The following is a 19965-nucleotide window of genomic DNA, read 5'->3' as shown; positions in this document are numbered from 1 at the left end:
TAATGCAGATAAATTATCTACAGTAAGTCCAATACGACGTCGTTTTGAGACGAAAATCAAAGTGTTTTTGTAATTTTAATTTATTTCAGGATTATAATAATTTTATATATATAATTTTTTAAGATTTTAATATCAAAACAACGTCGTTTTGGGAATAAATGCAGATAATTTGTATGCAGTAACTTCATAAATATTTTTCTCTAATTTTATTTATTTTATACATATAAAAATGGTTGAAATCATGCAAGGAGTAAGGAGGGGAAAAAAAAATGAATCATGTATATTTTTATTTATTGGTGTAGGAAATAAATATAATTCCCAAATTTTATTTAAAAGCTATCCTCTTCACTTGTAAAACCTCGGTTCTTCTTAAAGTTTTCAATACAGAAGAACCTTGCAAACCAGGCGTTGAAGATTCCCTACTTCTCACCTGGGTTTTTATCGACTCCATCACGAGCCACAGCTACACACAAAGATGAACTTGGAGAATTTCCAGAAAGCTTTTCAGGACCTTCAACGTAGTTGCTCTACCTTGCTCCACAACCTCACCCAACAACCCTTCAAAGCCCCCCACCATGGGCTCGGATTCCCCACCTTCAAAATCAACCGCGACGGCACAAGCCCACCGTGGGCTCGAATTTCCCAAAACGGAAAGCCCAGGCCCATGTCGGTCGAGGCAATCGAGGAGCGTTTGGAGGGCGTGCCTGTGTACGCCCTGAGCAATGCCGCTGAAGAGTTCTTGTTGGTTTCGGGTGCTTCCACAGGGAAAAATCTTGGCCTCTTTTGCTTCAATAAGGACGATGCTGAGACCCTTCTTAACCAGGTTACCGCTATTGACCCTCACATGCGTCAAGGTTCCAAAGTTGTCCCTGTTGCTTTGAACAAGGTTCACACTTTTACATTTGCGTTACTCTCTCTTGGGATTCATTTGCTTCAGAAAAATAAAAAAAATGGGGTTTTGCTTTTGTCACGTTTTGTAGGTATTTCAGCTGAAGGTGAATGGGGTTGCTTTTAGATTAATACCTGAGTTCTCTCAAGTAAAGAATGCACTGCGTGTGAGTTAATTTCGTTTTTCTCCTTTTTTTAATTTTTACCTTTTGCTAAGAATTTTTTGATTGGTTCTCACCAACATAATTTTCCTATTATGTTACTCTAACTGGCTAGTTTGGTACAACTTTTAGAAATTGGTCGTGCTTGCTGAAAATTAGTTAATGTGAAGTTTGGAATTTTGCCTGCATAACCTACCTGCTTAGATTATTACTTGTCATTTGAGGTATAGAGTAGTGATTATGTATGCTTGTGCTTTACAGGAGAGGGAAAAATCTGGCTTACCTTCCGATGACTTTTCTGGTGTTCCAGTTTTCCAGGTTCTTCTCTCAGCTTTTTAAGTCTGGATACGTCATTTGTGTCTTGGACTCTTAGTTCCTATGTTACAAGCAATCTGATAATAGGGCCATAGGGGATTCAAGGAATGTTTTGCAAAATGTTAATACTGTATAAATTTTGAGGAAAAGAGAGAAAAAGACTAAGATGAGAAAGAACTGATTCTGGTCCTTGTCTACAATGACAACCGTGATTGTTCTTTTGCGGCAGAGAATGCTTCTATGCTGCTTGTCTGTTGATAGAGAAGCAGAAATTTGTTCAAAATCGGGTGAAAGATCAAGGACATGTATACGCTTAAAAAAATAAAATAAAAGTGATCTTGCATCTTAGAAGTACATGATCATAATAATGAAAACCCATAAATTTCATAACCGTGTGGTTGACATGGTCTTCACTTGTGAAGCATCAGTGAACAAGTGATGCTGAGTGGTTGAATGTGAAGCCTCTTAGTAATGTTTGTATTTTTTAGTGTATATAAATTGTATGTTTGATTTTATTTAAATAAAAAGGGGAAAGAATCAGCTTATCAGAAAGAGTGAGAGTGAGAGATACACTCTTTAGTCCTTCCTTCTGGCACTGTTATCAATTTAATATCAGTTCAGAAGAGGGAATTCTGATTTGTGAATACAACAATACTCATACCTGTTTTCCGTTCCTATCATACACTTTCTGTTCTGTTGTACTGATCTTACTTGTCTTTGAGTCATATCTTTGTTTTACATATATGATTAATATTTTAATGTGGTCAGGGAAGTAAATACATTCATGTATGGGTTTGCGACTACCCTTCCCTGGCATATGAAAAGTGTGGAAGTTTCCCGTATGGCTCATAAAGTCTCTTACTCTGCCCCCGAGGAACTTATTGTTGGCACTTCCTTCTTAAAGTGAAAAGTTGTGTGGCTATTGCTAACTATAGACCATCTAAAATTCTTGTAATTTACTCCTACCCAGAAATTCCTGCTAGTGCTGGTTCCAGAGTGGCTTGTTGGTTTAGAACTTGTCTCTCAACCGCAAAGTACTCAGTTCAAATCCAACATAAAGAGAAGCAGAATTTCCTGCTAGCACTTGCCTGGAGTCCTGCCTTTTTCAAACCTCAGATTAACCGCCCATTCATGTATTCATAAACCATGATTCCTTTCTTCCAACCTGTGACTTCGGAATCATGAATGCCTTAAGCCTATCAATAACCATCAGTTGGAAAATCTCATATTTCAGTTCTGCATCTTAGCTTTAATTTGTAATATGTGAACCTAAAGTGTAGCTAAACCTCTTTTCCCTGCCTTTATGCAAAGATAAGACTAGTGAGTGCATATAAATTTACTGGGTGGGATACATACAAACCTATGGTGGCCTAAAAATCTCCCTGGCTGTTGAGTCACTTGAGTTTTTTTTTTAGTACAAAGGAGGGGCAAAGCCCAAAAGAAAGAAACTACAAGAAAGAAACATCTGAGTCCAGCATAGGACTCATCTCAGAAGGAGCTACAGAAAGCAGAACAAAATTTGCACCTAAGTCAAGAGCCAAGTAGTCAGCACAACCATTACCATCCCTTCTCACGTGATTGAAAACCACTTGCCAATTCTTATTGCACCAACTCTTAATGCTGTCAACTAACTGATTGTTAGGGAGGGCCGCGTTAGTCTTTGTGATGGCCTGAATAGCCATGAGACAATCACTTTCTACAACCAAGAGTTGAGCATTCCTGTTCCAAGCAACTTGGAGACCCTTATGGATCGCCCAAAGCTCAGCAGTCATAGGAGGACAGGTCCCTATGCTATACATGAAGCCAGAAATCCACGTGCCATTCTCATTCCTGATAAGCCCTTCGCAAGCAGCCACTTTCTAGGAGATATTGACAGCAGCATCGACATTCAACTACCACCAGCCATGGGGAGGAGCGGTCCATCTCACCTGCTTTCTCACAAGATTGGTGTTGCTAGCTTGAGGACGAGAGGGAAGACTGACCTATATAGGAAGATATGAGCAAAGTAGGATTAACGGGTCTGGAGAAGGAAGAGTCATGAACATCATTGTTCCTCCAATGCCAGAGAAATCAGACTGTTGTGAAGAAGATATCATGCCAATCAAAGATTTGCTGATGAGACCAACCCTTTAAGAGGTTCTTAAGAATCCAATCATTCAAAGGAAGGGTCATGAAATTTGCAGGGATATTTCCAGAAAATCAGGTATTCCAGATAGGGCTGGCTAGCTTACAATCACGAAGTACATGAGAAATGCTCTCTGGAATATTGTTACGGCACAAAGGAGAGTCACCCCATTTGGAAGTTACTTCTCTAGTAAGGATTCTCCCATGAAGAATCATCCAAAGCAAGGACCGAATTCTTTGTGGACCTCTCCACTTCCAAATAATATTCCAAATAGGGTCAGAAATGAGAGTGTCAAATTTCATGATTTTATAGTAAGCATTACTGACCAAATTTTTGTTATTTCCATTGTATTTCCAACTCAATCGATCAGCACCCCTTTCGTTTGATGGAGGCAGGATAGCACGGATGTACATAATTACATCCGCGGGTAATAACCTTTGGAGTCACTTGAGTTTTTGACTGTCTTGGATCTTGTTGAGATATATAGTCCCACATTAGTTGTATGAGCAACTAATGTGGAGTTTATAAGGCCTTGGGCACTCCCACCCTTTGAGTTAGTTTTTGGGGTGGTGTATCCCAAGATTCTTGACATGGTATCAGAGCCTCATGTCCCGGGTTCAAACCTCGCCGCCCCCCATTTTCTCTTGTGGAATTTCTTAGCACAGGTAGGCTGGGCGTGTTGCATCATCCACTCTTCAAGCCCAATGGGCTCTTGTGTGAGAGGGCGTGTTGAGATATATAGTCCCACATTGGTTGTATGAGCAACTAATGTGGAGTTTATAAGGCCTTGGGCACTCCCACCCTTTGAGCTAGCTTTTGGGGTGGTGTATCCCAAAGTTCTTGACAGATCTGAATATGTACCTGATAGCAGACCCCCAATTAGGAGTGGGACTATCTCTGTTAGTTAGGTACTTAGAGAAGGAGAAGATGAAAGGGTACAAATAATATGAGGAAAATAATAGTGATTAGTTTTAGACTTGAAGTAGAGATTGGGAGGGAGAGTCCAGGTCTCCTGAATATCTGGGTGAGGAAGAGAATTTTTCTCTGTACTTGTGTTTTGTATCACATTGATACTAGTGCAGAAATTGATTGTTTGGAATAAAGATTACTCGGTTTTTCTCATATTCTGGTCTAGTTCTGTCAGTACCGCTTGTTCAATAAGGAAAAAGCCCCAATAGAAGTGAGTTTGTCTCTAAAGTGAGGGTGTATCTGCTCTTAATTTTTTTAGTTGGTTAAGACTTAAGATCATGATTCACTTTAAATTAAATCAAGGGTATATACACCCTTGCTTACTTTCAAAACAATATCACTCCAGACTTAGAGGAGCCTTGTCCATTCAATAGATTTATGATATGAAGAAAAAATGGTTGACAGTGATACTATATTTATCGAGACCCCACGAACTGGATATGTTGTGCTGTTTTACAAATATATTTGGTGTGCTGATTCTTATAATCTTGTTATTATAATTTGTGATTGCGCTTCATTTCTATTGATGTTATGTTACCTTCATTTATTATCTTGCTTGAATCCCTGAAATAGTGTTTTGAATTGCTATACTGGTGGGTTTCAGTCCAGAAGTTTGATATTGAAGAGCCAAGATAAGAGATATCGTCCACTTTTCTTCAGAAAGGTATAGTTGATGAACCTGCGTTGAGTTGCATGAGTTTAGGTAGTTGTAAATGAAGCTGAGAATTTTTTGTTTGTTGCCTTCGAATTTTTCATAGGAGGACTTAGAAAATTCACTTCAAAGGGCATCCAGTCAGCAGAAGAAATTAAATCCTGCTCTGAAACAAGGGGATATCCAGGTATAGACTACAACAGTCCCCTCTATGCATGACCTGTTGTTTCAATGGAACTACTTACCCATGATTTATTTTTCAGGTTGCCACTCTAGAGGATGTAATTAAGGAAATGAAGGTGAGTGTCATAGTTAGTGCGGGAAGATGAAATACAGGGGCACAGATTCATTTAACTATTTGTATTTGTTATTCCCCCTTTCTTTTTCTCTTCTTTTACTTTTTGTTTTTGTTTTGGGGGGGGTTGTTTGCTATAACTATACTTTATCTAATGAATCTATTTTGTATGTTGAAACTAACAATTAAATAATTTTGCAGGGAAATTCTAGATCGAACTGGGATGATGTTATTTTTATACCTCCTGGATTTGATGTTTCAACTGACCCCAACCAGCAATAGGGCAGGATGATCTGTAATTGAAATTGATCATTAATGTCATCTTTCATACTTCTGGTGTTGGAAATAATTATTTAGGTTTTGTGCATATGACAAGCTTCTGGCTGCAGACTCTTAAATACCGTCTGCAATATGAAATGTTATGACATTGGAGTTTTCAGGCATGTTTGAATTCTGTTTTCAAAAACAGTTTTTGAATTTTCAGAAAAAAAAAAACATATTTGATAAGGTCTGTTTTATGAAAATAATTTTAAAAATTATAATTGTTTTTAATTTTTAGAATCAAATTTGGAGAACATATAATTTAAAAATAAATAGAAAGCACTTATTTCATTAATTATTCTACAAAATGGTTTTGAGGGGGGAAAAAAAAAAACCAAATCAATTTGACCCTTCATTTTGTGTTTTTGTTTTCATTGTCAAATAGGTTGGAGTGGACTTCATAATCTTTATCGTTTCATGTGAATTGTGGAGACTTGCATATTGTCATGTATATGTACAGCGCCTGAAATGTCATGTACCACTTGGAGGTGCATATGTGAATGTGAATTGCTGGTGAGATTGCTAATATTTATCTTATGTCGTAAAAAAATGATTATATCATGTTGAAGAAATAAAATTACAAGTGAAATTCACGTGTAAGAGGAGAGAGAAAAATAAATGTGAGACACGTCTCTACTTTATGTGTGTAGGAAATTTGTTTATTTCATGCAACATAAGATAAATATAATCCATTAATTAATTATTGAATTGGGGCGGTAACGTTAGTTATCTTGAACCTTGTTTATCTCACAAAATTGTTAATCACTAACTCTCTATTTACGAGATTTGGTTGCATTTAACAAAGAGCAAACCCGTTCTTATGAACTTCACTTTTCAGTGTAGAGGTTGCAGTGAGTTCTGATAAATCAGTTTTACCAAATATAGCCCTTCTCAACTTATTCCCATGAATATATATATGGAAAAGATTTTTTGACTTAATTGTAAGATTTAAAAGTTTTATTAGTTTTATTCTTCATCTCAGACGTTAATTTTCGTTTATCTAACGGTTATCATTTATGTAAGATTAATAATTAATTAATTGATATAATTTAAGGGAAAAATATTTCTCCAGTCATCGGAGATAAAGTTATCTCCAGTGAGCTCAAAACGATATCGTTTTGAGGTTATAAGGTTAAAAAATTAAAATGATAAAGATTAATATAACTCTGCAATATATTATAATTATAAAATTACCTTGATTTCTGTCCCAAAATGACGTCGTTTTGGACTCACTGGAGATAACTTATCTCCATTGACTGGAGAAATCTTTTACCCATAATTTAGTAAAGGGTAAACTTTATTTTCACCAATTGTGATTTTTTGATTTATCATTTGACCCCCCGTGATTTTAAACTTATCATTTAGACCCATTGTGCTTAAATAATTTATCATTTAACCCTCCGTGATTTCATATTTTCACTTAGACTCCTTGTGGTTAAAAATATTTTCTCTTAGACGTCTCCCTTGTGGTTTAAAAATAAAAATTATAAAAATTAAATAAGTGGAAAATAAATTTTCCCTCTTTTTTATTTTATATCCTCACCTAATGCATTTAAGATTTAAAAAATAAAAAATAAATTCTAAAAAAATTAACTTATTTTTATCAAGAAAATAAATTCAAATCAAATATTTTTATTTTATCTATTTAAAGAAAGTAAAGATCTTATTTTGATAGCACATATTTAATTTATCATAAATAATTTTTTTTAATTTCATCTTAAATAATCTTTTTAATTTCAAATATATTTTTTAAAATAAAAAAATTAAGATAATTTATAAATTAATTTCAGAACAAATAACTTAAAATATTTTTCAAACCCTAAATGCATTACATGAGGATATAAAATAAAAAAGAGAGAAAAATTATTTTAAATATGTTTTTAAAATGTTTATTTTATAAACCACAAGGGTTTAAGTGAAATTTTTTGTAACCACAAGGGGTCTAAGTAAAAATTTGAAACCATAGAAGGTTAAATGATAAAGTATTCCAGCACAGTGAATCTAAGTGATAAGTTTAAAACCACGAGGGGTCAAAGGATAAATCACAAAATCTCAATGGGTGAAAATGAAGTTTTCCCTTTAGTAAATTATAACTTTTAGATAGACGAAAATTAATGGTTAAGATAAGGAGTAAAACTTCTAAATTTTATATCGGAGTCAAAAAATCTCTTCTTATAGATATATATATTTCTTTTCCAGCTATTAAATGGAAGTTAACATTGAGACACTAACTAAATTGGAGGATAAGTGATTTAAAAAAACAAATACAGTTTGTGTAATGGGGAGGTCATTGGATGTGCATGTCATGTGACATGCTTGATTTAAATAAATAAAAAAGTTATTTTCACGTGAAAATATACTTCTAAGAAGTTAAGTGATAAATTGCTAACCTCAAGAGGTAAGTTAATGTTAAGAAAAGGCTATATTTTAGGCAGGTAAAATGAATTTTTACCCTTTGGCAAATAAAGAAAATATTAGTTAACACATTCTAGTATAAACGTGATCTCATTCCGTTAAGTGTGTGATATTTATAATGAACATAAATGGTAAATCTTAATTAGCGATTTAATTAAAGGATTAAAATGCCATAATTAGATTCAGTGAGTGATTCCGAGTATTTTGACTGTAATCATGACTATGTTATGAACAGTGCGTTCTGCCGGATAATTTGCAATTTTGGTGAATTAACCGGTAGAGCTTAAATGATTAAAAATGATTTTAGAGACGTAATTTGACAATTCTGACGTCAAATATGAGTTCAGAACGAAAAATTGTATAGTCTGGCACTTTCCGTGAAAATCTCGTGAATAGTGTTTCTACCGGGTATTTTGTACTGCTGTTTAAGCAACCGGTAGAGCCCAGAAGCAAATAAATGATGAAATAAGAATAAGAAAGTCCAATATATGCCAAGCAAGTCAATATAGGCCCAAGAAAATGATAAGTTTATAAGTGTTAAGTTTCAAAAATAAATAAAGTACAGTTAGTGGTTCACAGTGCATTTCGTCAAAAACGGTGCAGAAACCATACTGTGAATTATGAATATTGTTCCTTAGGAAATAAAAATGAATGTAAATGTATTCAGAAAAATAAAAAAAAATAAGTCCGTAGCTTTAAATTAGTTCCGGGTTAGTTAAGTGAACATACGCGAAAGAAAAACATCTGTTAAAAGCCACATGTGCTTATAAGGACCTTAAGTGACTTAAGATCACTATTCACCTCAGTTTCTCTCTCCTCCCTTCCCTCAAAAACCCGAGCTCTTCATCACCTAAGGGGGGGGTTAGGGTTTTGGTTTGATTTTGCTTGATTTCTCCATCAATCTTCAACCAAAACACAAAGTCCACCACATGAGATTGCTTGTAAACCACCCAATGAACCCATTCCACCCATCAATTTGAGCTATTGTTGAGTGTGTGAAGAGTTCTTCTCTCCCCCAAATTCGAGCTACTATTCACCAAGAAGAAAAAATGGATTTTTGGAGGGAGCTTTGCTTGGTGAAGGCCTTCTAGGCTTTGGGTAGTTCATTGGGTAGTTCTATGGCTTTATTATTGTGAATAATGTTTTGAAAGTCATGAGCATGGTTGGGTAGGAAATAAAGTAGTATAGAATGTGAAAATTATGATGGATTATTATTGTTTAGGAAGTTATAGTGTTGAGTAAGCATCCACATGTGATAAAATAATTGAAAAGCCCTATTGTATTTTTCCTCCTAGGTTCGGCCTTCATGGTGGGAGTAGGGGTCTTGGTGTCTAAACTCAAAATAGGAACCTAAGTAATGTGTTGAAAAGCCCTATTATATTATGTATTGTGAAGGTATAATGTGTTGGAAATGAGTGAAAATGGATGAGTTAGTAAGAATGCCTAAGTAAAAAGGACTTGGTGTCTAAACTCAAAATAGGAACCTAGTGGATGCATGCCTAGGTGTTTGCAAGTTGTAAGGAAGTAAAGAAAATGTATTGTAAAAGAGATGGATCTTTGGAAATTTCCTTATAGGATTCGACCTATAGGGTATTGAGGGATATATTTGTACATTTTATTTTAAATAAAATGTGTTGTAATAAATTGTATAAAAGTGATGAGTTTTGAAGAAAAATAGCATGATTTATGTTGAAAATTCCTAAGGGAATGGGTGATTAAATTAAAGAACACCAACGGTTATAAAGAGGTCTAGACTTGTGTATTGGCATAGGATTGGCAAAAATGCAAAGAAATGAAAAGAAGCGATAAAATGTATGCCTTATGTGAAAGCTAGGCATGATGGCATTTTATTAATTGGTATTTGTGGATTCTTGCTCTAGGTGTACCTAGGGACTAAAAAGGAATCAGAATCTCTTGAAGATATATAAGTAACTTGTGCAACAAGTAAGGGTATTGGTAAAGCTTCAAGAGGTAAGCTCTATGTTTAAGGAGTCTTTTCCTACTTGAGTGCTCCACCATGGTTAGTGAACTATGGTTGGACTGTATGACTGTTATTTAGATGCTTGGTATAGATGCATTCATATAGAGTTATTTGATAACATGATATGTTTTGCTCTGATATGACTTCTGTAATATGATTTCTGTAACAATCTCTGGCCATTGATTGTATAGTACCCGGATGTCCGCTTTGGGGTCCTCCCTCGGGACTGATGGTGTACGCCTCTGTTATGTCTGGTGTAACATCCCCGTCTCGAGCCGGTTCAATTAACATACATATGATACAAACAGAAACAGCGGAAGACTTAACTTACGAAAATACGAACTAACTTTTTCTTTTCCTTTAATCTTTTTTCACATGACATATCACATTGCATACTTCTTCTAATTTAATTCTTATTTTACGGAGACGAAAATCGGACAGAGTAACCTCTGTAAATCGGACAACTGGGGATTTTCCAATCCCACACTCAAGAGTTCCTGATAGACAGTTTAAACAATATATATTTCTAGAAGTACCAGTCATGCAAATATACTCAGATACCCATCTATGGGCGCATGCTGAACTTGGCTCCGTGCCACAAATCTAATAGCATGCAATCCAATACATAACATAACTGAATACTACATAGTCATATCATCATGCCTGAATACATAAATGTACATGTATCGAATATGAACACTATGCAACAATACATCTTTTCCAAAAATACGTCTAAAACAAATAGTAGCATCCGACCACCCAGAACTCCACATCCTCATACTAGTACCTCTAGCCACGGTTAGTGTCCTTGTCCCATGAGGCTCTTCAATTAACTGTGTTCCTGAAATCATATCCCCAAACGGGGTTAGAGACGAATCTCTAGTAAACTCCAGGTTTATGGAAAACCCTCCATACCCTGGGCTCACTTCCTGCATGACAGTCAGATACATAATATACAAAGCATCATATAAGCAATTATCATAACTGAACAAAGCATATATACATATCTTATCAAAGACAAACGCAGTCATTCCCAAGGGATGACCCCAAGCGAAAATCAACACACGTAACAAATATCTTTTACAAAAATCATCACAATACTCACATCAGAACAAAACGTGTTATATCAAAGATGTACGCAATCGTTCCCAAGGGATGACCCCAAGCGAAAATCAACGTACGTAACAAATATCATTTACAAAATCATCATACATATCCCATAAAACATGTCATAAAATCAAATATCATAACTAAACAAAACATATACACATATCTTATCAGAATCGTACGCAGATATTCCCAAGTAAGGACCCCAAGCGGAAATCAACGCACGTGTTCCCAAGGGAGGACCCCAAGCGGAACCAGAACATATCAGAGGCGTACGCAGTCATTCCCAAGGGAGGACCCCAAGCGGAAATCAACGCACGTGTTCCCGAGGGAGGACCCCAAAGCGGAACCAGAACATATCAGAGGCGTACGCAGTCATTCCCAAGGGAGGACCCCAAGCGGAAATCAACGCACGTGTTCCCGAGGGAGGACCCCAAAGCGGAACCAGAACATATCAGAGGCGTACGCAGTCATTCCCAAGGGAGGACCCCAAGCGGAAATCAACGCACGTGTTCCCGAGGGAGGACCCCAAAGCGGAACCAGAACATATCAGAGGCGTACACCATCAGTCCCGAGGGAGGACCCCAAAGCGAACATCCGGGTACTATACAATCAATGGCCAGATATTGTTACAGAAATCATATTACAGAAGTCATATCATAACAAAACATATCATATTAACACATATCAAAGTAAATACATCAAAACAAAACATATCATATTATCATATAGCTCTATATGAATGCATCTATATCATATATCTCATACATATCATACAACCTGACCACAGTCCGTACACTATGGCGGAACACAAAGTAGGAGCGAACCCCATAAACATAGAGCTTACCTCTTTGAGCTTTACAATCTGCTTACTTGAAGAACAAGCTACTTATCATACTCCACGAGAATCCAAACGTTCACAGTCCCTAGGTACACCTAGAGAAGGAATTCAACATAAAACTCAATAAAATGATATAATGCCATGTAAATATACAAGACACACACTTTATTGTTTATTTTCTTTTTACTTAATCATATTAAGTCATGAGTGGGTGGTTCTTTGTTCAACAAATCCCCACAAAATTCCATATATTGACTTAGTCTTAGGATAGTCCCAAAAGGCCTTTAGAACACTCATTACTCCTCTTAGCACCTAAAAGCCTATTTTTCCCAATTTAAGGCCGAATGCTCATTACAAAGGAGCTATAAGATTTCTCTTTGTCTAGTGCCTAAACCCAAGCTTAGCCACCTATATAAATTATTTTACGCATATAAGTATCCTCACTTTGCGAAACAATATCTCCGAACATATACCTCATTTGAAAATGGCCAAAACTCATTTTAAGGCCATACAAAGGAGCTACCTTATTTTCTTTTTTATTTCACCAAAGCGAAGGTCCATACACCTTAGAATATCATTCCACGCATAAAAGTATGCTCGCTTTGTAAAACAGTAACTCATAGCACATACTTCCTTTGAAAATGGCTAAGAGGCACATAAAGGAAATCATGCCAACTTCATGATTTCAATGCTTTACTCCATCAAATTCAAGCTTATCACACACCTCTAATCCAAGATTCGTTAATTGATATATACGACACTGTTCATCTCTACAATACTATTCATGTATGCGTTACTATTCACGTATACGACACTATTCAAAAATACGGTATTTTAAATTTTCCAAAATATATTTTCACCGTTAAAATTCTCATCTAAACACTTTTCTCAACATGAGCTAAACCTGAATTAAGCTCTAACATGCTCAATCAATCCAAATTTTTAAAATGAAAACCTATATTCAATCTTTCTCAAAACTCAAAGAAAACAAAGATTTCTTAACATGAACTTACCTAGAATGAAGGGAGAAGCTTGCTTCAAGCTCCCATGGCTTCAAGCTCCATCAAAACCCATATTTTCCATGAAATTCGAATTCTTTGGGGGAGAAGATCTCTCTCTACAGTGAACCCCACTCAGAAATACTGGTACCAATAGATTCCTCTCGAAATTTTTCACAGGTTTGGCTTTGGAACGGAGTGATTTGGAGGTCTCTAGCTCAAGTTATGAATTTTGGAAGAATTTTAATCAAAATCTCCATTTTCATTTTCTTTCCTTCGTTCTCTCTGTCTCGCGTCCGTAAAGAGAAGGGAACAGTGACTCCCTTGAGTCACTTATATAAATTCATTATACTAGCGGGTATAAGCTCATCTATCTACACACCTCCATTCATTACCAAACTTTAACCAATAGACTAGAATATTTTTCTAGTCACGTTTCTATTTTTACTTTCACTTTTAGATAACTTTATTTATCCGCATTTTTTACCTCTTAACTGTCATTTTAACTCATTTTTCACCAAAAATGACTTTATTTCTTTTTCTTTGTAATTATCCTTCAATATTAAATCCATAATAAATGTGAGGGTCATTATATCTGGTTCCGCTTTGGGGTCCTCCCTCGGGAACACGTGCGTTGATTTTCGCTTGGGGTCCTCCCTTGGGAATGACGACGCACATCTCTGATATGATATGGATATATGCTCTGTTCTGTTATGATATCTGTTATATGTTGTATTTGTATACTTTGTATCTGACTTTCATGCAGGAGTGAGCCAGGGGTATGGAGAATTCTCTATAAACCTGGAGCTTATTGAGATTTGTAATCTCACCCCTCGTTGGGGACATATTTTCAGGTGCCCAGATTCCCGGTGAGTCCTCACTAGGCAGGGACGCGACACGTGGCTGAGGCAGTGAACGGATTGGATTTTGAGTAGCTGTAGACTACTTTTATTTTGGAGTATAGTACCTTCATTTAGTATTTCCGTATTTTGTGGATCATGATGTTAGATCCTATATTTTGTATGTGGCCTGTATATGTTTTGTACATGTCTGTCAGTTTGATGCATGTACATTTGAGTATTCAGGAACGTCATATGATGATGTAGTATTCAATTATGTTTATGTATTGGATTGCATGCTGTTAGATTAGCGACACTGAGCCAAGTTATGCATGCGCCCATGTATGGGTATCTGATTATATTTGCATGACTGGTACTTCTGGATTGATGTGCTGTATAAACTGTTTATCAGGAAATGCTTCTGAATGGGATTGGAAAATCCCCAGTTGTCCGATTTATAGAGGAAACTCTGTCCGATTTTCGTTTACGTCGAATGAGAATTAAAAAGAAAAAGAAAAAGTTAGCTCGTAATTTCGTAAGTTAAGTCTTCCGCTGTATCTGTTTATATCATATGCATGTTAATTGAACCGGCTCGAGACGAGGATGTTATAATATTTAATTTCATATTTCAAGTGATCTCATTATAACTTGGAACTAATCTGGAGTAACTTATGCGCAATTGCAAACGATATTTATCGAACCAACGTATAGTCAGTGGGGGTGTAAGTTGTCTTGGAATTGCTTGCTACAGGAAAAATAAATAGCATACCTTAAAAATTCAGCAAATTTCAATTTTCCTTGGTACCATAGACGGCTTTAAATTGACAATTGCCTTACAAAATAGGGCAGTGGGGGTGTAAGTCAAAGACAAATAGACAGGCTCCTATCAAATCCCAAAGGCAGAGAGGTCTATTATTACTGATATGTAGCCCATTATGGGGATGATTTTGTTGGTGGTGTATATATAGGCTATTGACTTTTTGTTTTGAGTAAAATTTCATTTTTATCTTTGAAAGGTTGGTCCTCCATTAATGGATGGATGCTAATAATACTAAATGAGTTTTTTTTTAAATGATAATGGCATAAATTTTGCTCAGAGAAAAACCAATTTGAAGGCACTTGAAGGACTAGTTAGATGATATTAATTGTTATTGAAGGATACTTTGATGTAATTATAGAGATGACCGCTCTAATTCCGCATTCTCATTACCCTGTAAGGGAAAAAAAGAAGTGTAATGTTATTTTCCTTTTACATGATACAAGTAATTTTCCTAAACAAACATAAAAGTGGGCCCATCAATTCTTTTACTTTTCTTTTATTTGAAAAATAGTGGACCCCACAATCTTTTGTCTCTATGACATGGCCTAAGAACTTTCCTACAACATAATATTAGTTTTTCCAAAAAAAAAATCATTGAAATCACGAGTTTGATCTGAGAAGAGTCGGAGAATCCCTATTCTCATGACTCATATGTTACATTTACATTTTACAAAGCATTCATTCATTCATCACGTGGGTCCTGTCCATAACTCAGCCATGCAAGATGTGACGCCGCGCTTGCTTTATTGATGGGTTTTCATTCGGTTTTCGGTGCACTCTCTATATAGAGGTCTCTTTCTAAGAATCGTGCCCATCGTTTGAGAATTTGAGAGCAAACAAAAATTGGCTCATCCTCATCCTTATTCAATATAATAATAACACGCATGCATGTACCCAATAATAATAATAATAATAATAATAATTACTAGAATAGAGTATATGGTATGAATTGTAAGTCGTGGCATTAACTTGTATGTAGTTATTACTAGTTTGAAAATTAATTGAATAGTTAACGTTAATTACTTGTATAAATAGGACTTAAAGAGTTCTAATTCATTAGTAAAGTCATTGTACGTTTACTGGAAAAAAAAAGTCATTGTAAAATAAGATTAAGAATCTTATAAGGCTAGAGAACTAAGTTCTTTACCATTCAACCTTTTTTCCCCCTGAGTATACATATGTAAGATGAAAAAATTAAAATAATGTAATATTTTCGAGTTCTTGCCTTAGCCTTGTGGGGCTTTTGTGACCCATATTTTCGATCCAGATCAAAAGTAATATTGTAATGATTCAAAAATAAATTTCAAAGTGCAATTATGTAAGTTTTTTTTTCTTACTATCCTGTTCATTGAAAATTCAGCTAGTACGATTCAAGCACAAACCCGTATAGAGAGCAATTTTTTCAAGATTATTTTTTTCATTTTTAAAACTTGAACTCAATACTCTGATTAAAGAAATAAACTCTTTATCAATTAATTAAACAAATCAATGGTTACTGATAGAATATCTTATGTTTTTGTATCTTCAATTTTTTTTATGTTTAGCATTTCTATGAATTAACTGAAGCCTCATTTTTTTATGTTTGATCTGATCCTTCCGTATATAGAGATTACAAACTTCATTTCCATCTACTCTGCTTTTTAAACGTTCAACGCACCGTGTCTGCCAGCCCAACCTCTTCTGTCCTATGATAAACTACCAATCAAACCATTTTTCATTATGGAGATTGGTAGTTCAAAATTCAAATACAACAACAGTAGTTGCTTTGGTTTGTGTATCTTTGACATCAAAAGTTAAAACTCTGGTTTATTTAGTTTATGGAAATATAGTTTTTCGTGTTGCACACGATAAATTTGTCTCATGCCACTCACAAAAAAATTATATGAGAACCGCTTATCTTCTTTTTATTTTTTTTCTCTTTGGTGGATTTCATTCACTTTTTTGTGTGTTGCACGAGATCATTTGTCTCATGCAATATGAAACTATATTCCCTTAATTTATATATCTAGAATGTGTCCTTAATCTTCAAAAAGAATATCATGGTTACTAATTAAATAGTATAATGATGCATCCTTGATATTTAATTCCACAATTATTCTCATTAATTATTGTCACTAATTAATGGCATATACCTACTTTATTCTTCATCAAAAGCATATGGCATAAAAGATTGTAACAAAGAGTCTCATCATTGAGCTAAGGGGATGAATTCACACAATTTTTATGATCTTTCCCTTGCTTTTCATGAAAGCTGTGATTTGATGAGACATAAGTAGTTTTGATTAAATTAATGGATATATGTGACATGTGACAATCTCAACCATCAATATCAACGTGACCAACCAATTTAGTTGCATTCAGCAATTTCACTGTCTATTAATTCTATACTCACGTTCATCTTGTTGTTTAGTCTTTTGTTTCATTGAAACTTTCAAGCCACTCGCAATATTGGCTTTCAAATCTACTCTATATACTCATCCTCAACCCCCAAATGATGTAAAACATAATCGCCGAAAGCATCAATCATATGCTTATTGTTTTCTAAGCAAAAGAAAACATGCTTTATGTTTGATAAGAAATAAATTAGAATGATGTGAAGGACATTAATTAATTTCCCAACAACCATATATATTCACATAAAAATGAGGTCCATTTTGAGGTATTATACATTCTAACACTTATATTAAACTTTTTTAATAAGGCATCATCATTTTTTAGTGGCTTTTTGTAAGAAAAGGTTGGAGATTCTGCTAGCTGGTTGCCATAAGTTGATTCCCACTGACCTTCTTCCTGTAACCAATAAATCTCCACTTCTCTTTCATTAACTACTTAGTGAAGGTTAATTAACATTGATTGAATGGAATGTTACACTTAAATGGTGATTCACACTAATGAATAGTTTCTAAATATCCACATATAATGTAGTTTTTTAATTTCCTGAATAATAATTATTCGGTCCTAATGAATCGTAACGATATACCGTATAATATGCGCTCAGAGATATCTTAGATAGGTATCCATATCAGCTTATAGTCAATACTCCAATCACTGCGCACAAACAATAGGCTTATAGACAAGGCTGAGTGTGTGCACAGTATTGGCTGGCAGCAATAGTAAATAAGTCAGAAAGTGTATACCTGGGGTCTTAAGCCATGTATTTATAGGGTTACTTCTTGGGCTGTGTAGATCTCTCAGTTAGAGTAGGATTTAACTCCTTTTCTGTAGGAACAGGGATTCTATCCTCAGTAGTTTTATTGTTTTATGGTGTTAGAATAATTGGATCATTGTCCTTTAAGAAATTCTTGGATAGGTAATTAAGATATGGATATATTCCATAACAATAATAATAATGTGTAACAGTTGTGTACTGTGGCGCTCAGGTGATCATTGCCCTGCTCTTTGATTTTTAGAACTTTCTTATTCAATGTTTGGAGCATTATCAGAAAGGTGGGTGCAGGAAGGGAGTTAGTTCATGCACTAGTAACTTTTCTCATTAATAATTTGTCATACAAGTTGATTCATATATAATTATATATGCACCGTAATCGTGAGAAATAAATGCATATTGGTTTGAATTTTCTCTTTTTTTTTTCTGTTTGTTTTGTCATTCAAATCCAAAGTTGTCAGCATTCTAAAAGACAAATTAAAACTCAAGCAATTCAACAACCAGAGACAAAGCAAGCAGAAAGAGTTATCAGCATCACCGAAGTGGATAACCATACCATGTCATTGGCAGTCTCGTGACTATATTTTTAACCCCAACAATAGATAATTCAATATGTCAAAAACTTGAAGATAATTGACAATGAAAATTTAGGGGAGTGAGTGACAATAGCACAAGGGCAATGACTCAGATATCATCACAACCACATGGCATCATCTTAGTGGAACCATAAATTCATGATTGGTGGTCCTATGAAGTAGTAAAATACCTTTATTCTCCTTCCATATCACACCCAGTTGGCATCCACCACCAAATTTTTTCTCTTTTTTTTGTTCCAAATCATACAAAAAATGGGGTCTACCCCTATATATTAGGACACAATCATTTTCTATTATTTTTTTTAGCAATACCAGCGACACAATCATTGTTCATACTGAATAACATCCTCACCACGAACAAAACTTCAGTGCAACCGTAATTTATTTATATTAGGATAGGTAAGTGGATACTGAAATTTTAGAAATTTGCTCAGAATTCACCTAGATATTCTAAGATAAATGAACTATCACGGTACTAAACTTTAGTACATCGGTAGAACCAAAGATTTTTTCTCTCACCAGTCACCACAAACCCAAAAATATCACCCAAAATCCAATAAGCATAACCAATCCCAAACAAAAGCTTCTAGCTTTCAAAGCTTGCTAAGCTGGCACCAGCTTTTGGCCCCCACAGCCCCCAGTTATTGCTCATTCACGCGTCCCACCACCCTACCATACCCCTCTTCTATGATCTCTCTCTTTCTCATATATATATAAAGACACATACACACACACATTTAAACACATTCCCTCACATCACAAGAAGCACTAATTCTCTCTCTTTCTGTATCCAATATGGCTTATAGTTCTACTCATAATATGCTTATGCTGGTTGGGATAATGGTTAGCACTATGGTGGCAACCTGTGCTGGTAATTTCCACCAAGACTTTGATCTAACATGGGGTGGTAACCGTGCTAAGATATTCAATGGTGATAAGCTTCTATCTCTTTCACTGGACAAAGTCTCTGGCTCTGGCTTCCAATCAAAGAAAGAGTACCTCTTTGGGAGGATTGATATGCAACTCAAGCTTGTTGCTGGCAACTCTGCTGGCACTGTCACTGCTTATTACGTATGTAACCTTTTTTTTTGTTGCAATAATGATATTTATACACCATTATTCACACACTACTTTCTTCTTTAGATAATAAAATAAGAAAAATATAATATATTCCAAGTTCTAATACACACAATTTTTTACCAAACTATAAAGGGTAATAAAATGATAAATTTGAGAATGCAAATAGGTTTTACTATAACAAAACCATACTCGTTCAGGTTCAATTTGATTAGTTTCTTTTCTTCCTCATACTAGCTAACACAATAATACTATAGACTTTGTGTTGTGTGTGTGTGTAACGTCTTTTCCTGTCTTTCAAATATGACCATTATTGACCTGCTTTTTTACACTTTATCGACATCAACGTTTGTCAAACTCAACTGTACATTCACGAGAAGTGCTATTGTAGCAAACCCA

At 35.1% G+C, this 19965-nt stretch overlaps 2 protein-coding genes and 1 long non-coding RNA gene across 3 annotated transcripts in view; 2 read left to right on the top strand and 1 right to left on the bottom strand.

Moving 5' to 3' along the window:
- Positions 1-363: 363 nt before the first annotated feature.
- On the top strand, positions 364-5844 carry LOC133307296 (protein TIC 22-like, chloroplastic). Its single transcript, XM_061507784.1, has 7 exons — positions 364-886; positions 981-1055; positions 1311-1367; positions 5063-5122; positions 5217-5297; positions 5374-5409; positions 5607-5844. Exons 1-7 carry the CDS (start codon positions 476-478, stop codon positions 5685-5687), a joined length of 801 nt encoding a protein of 266 aa, XP_061363768.1. The 5' UTR covers positions 364-475; the 3' UTR covers positions 5688-5844.
- A 4837-nt stretch (positions 5845-10681) lies between these two features.
- On the bottom strand, positions 10682-13356 carry LOC133307301 (uncharacterized). Its single transcript, XR_009751023.1, has 3 exons — positions 13084-13356; positions 12077-12165; positions 10682-10963 (listed from the first exon to the last, which is right to left on the bottom strand). It is a non-coding gene; the product is annotated as an uncharacterized LOC133307301 (long non-coding RNA).
- A 5905-nt stretch (positions 13357-19261) lies between these two features.
- The window catches only part of LOC133307288 (xyloglucan endotransglucosylase/hydrolase 2-like), a 2051-nt gene continuing 1347 nt past the window's right edge, over positions 19262-19965 (top strand). The window contains exon 1 of the mRNA XM_061507776.1: positions 19262-19560. Coding sequence (XP_061363760.1) covers positions 19285-19560 — 276 coding nt within the window. The 5' untranslated portion in view covers positions 19262-19284. The remainder of the gene's footprint in view (positions 19561-19965) is intronic.

The sequence above is a fragment of the Gastrolobium bilobum genome, unplaced genomic scaffold (genome assembly GCF_033153095.1).
Source record: "Gastrolobium bilobum isolate Gb01-03AN ecotype WA unplaced genomic scaffold, APGP_CSIRO_Gbil_v1 utg121, whole genome shotgun sequence".
Taxonomy (NCBI): Eukaryota; Viridiplantae; Streptophyta; class Magnoliopsida; order Fabales; family Fabaceae; genus Gastrolobium; species Gastrolobium bilobum.
The sequence above is the reverse complement of the archived record's forward strand: the minus strand, read 5'-3'. Positions and strand labels throughout refer to the sequence as shown.

Bases quoted from the DNA above. Each gene is read 5' to 3' on its own strand.
- LOC133307296 (XM_061507784.1), top strand. From the start codon at position 476: ATGAACTTGGAGAATTTCCAGAAAGCTTTTCAGGACCTTCAACGTAGT. The intron at 887-980 runs GTTCACACTTTT...CACGTTTTGTAG, and splicing joins TCCCTGTTGCTTTGAACAAG to GTATTTCAGCTGAAGGTGAA. The intron at 5,123-5,216 runs GTATAGTTGATG...AATTTTTCATAG, and splicing joins GTCCACTTTTCTTCAGAAAG to GAGGACTTAGAAAATTCACT.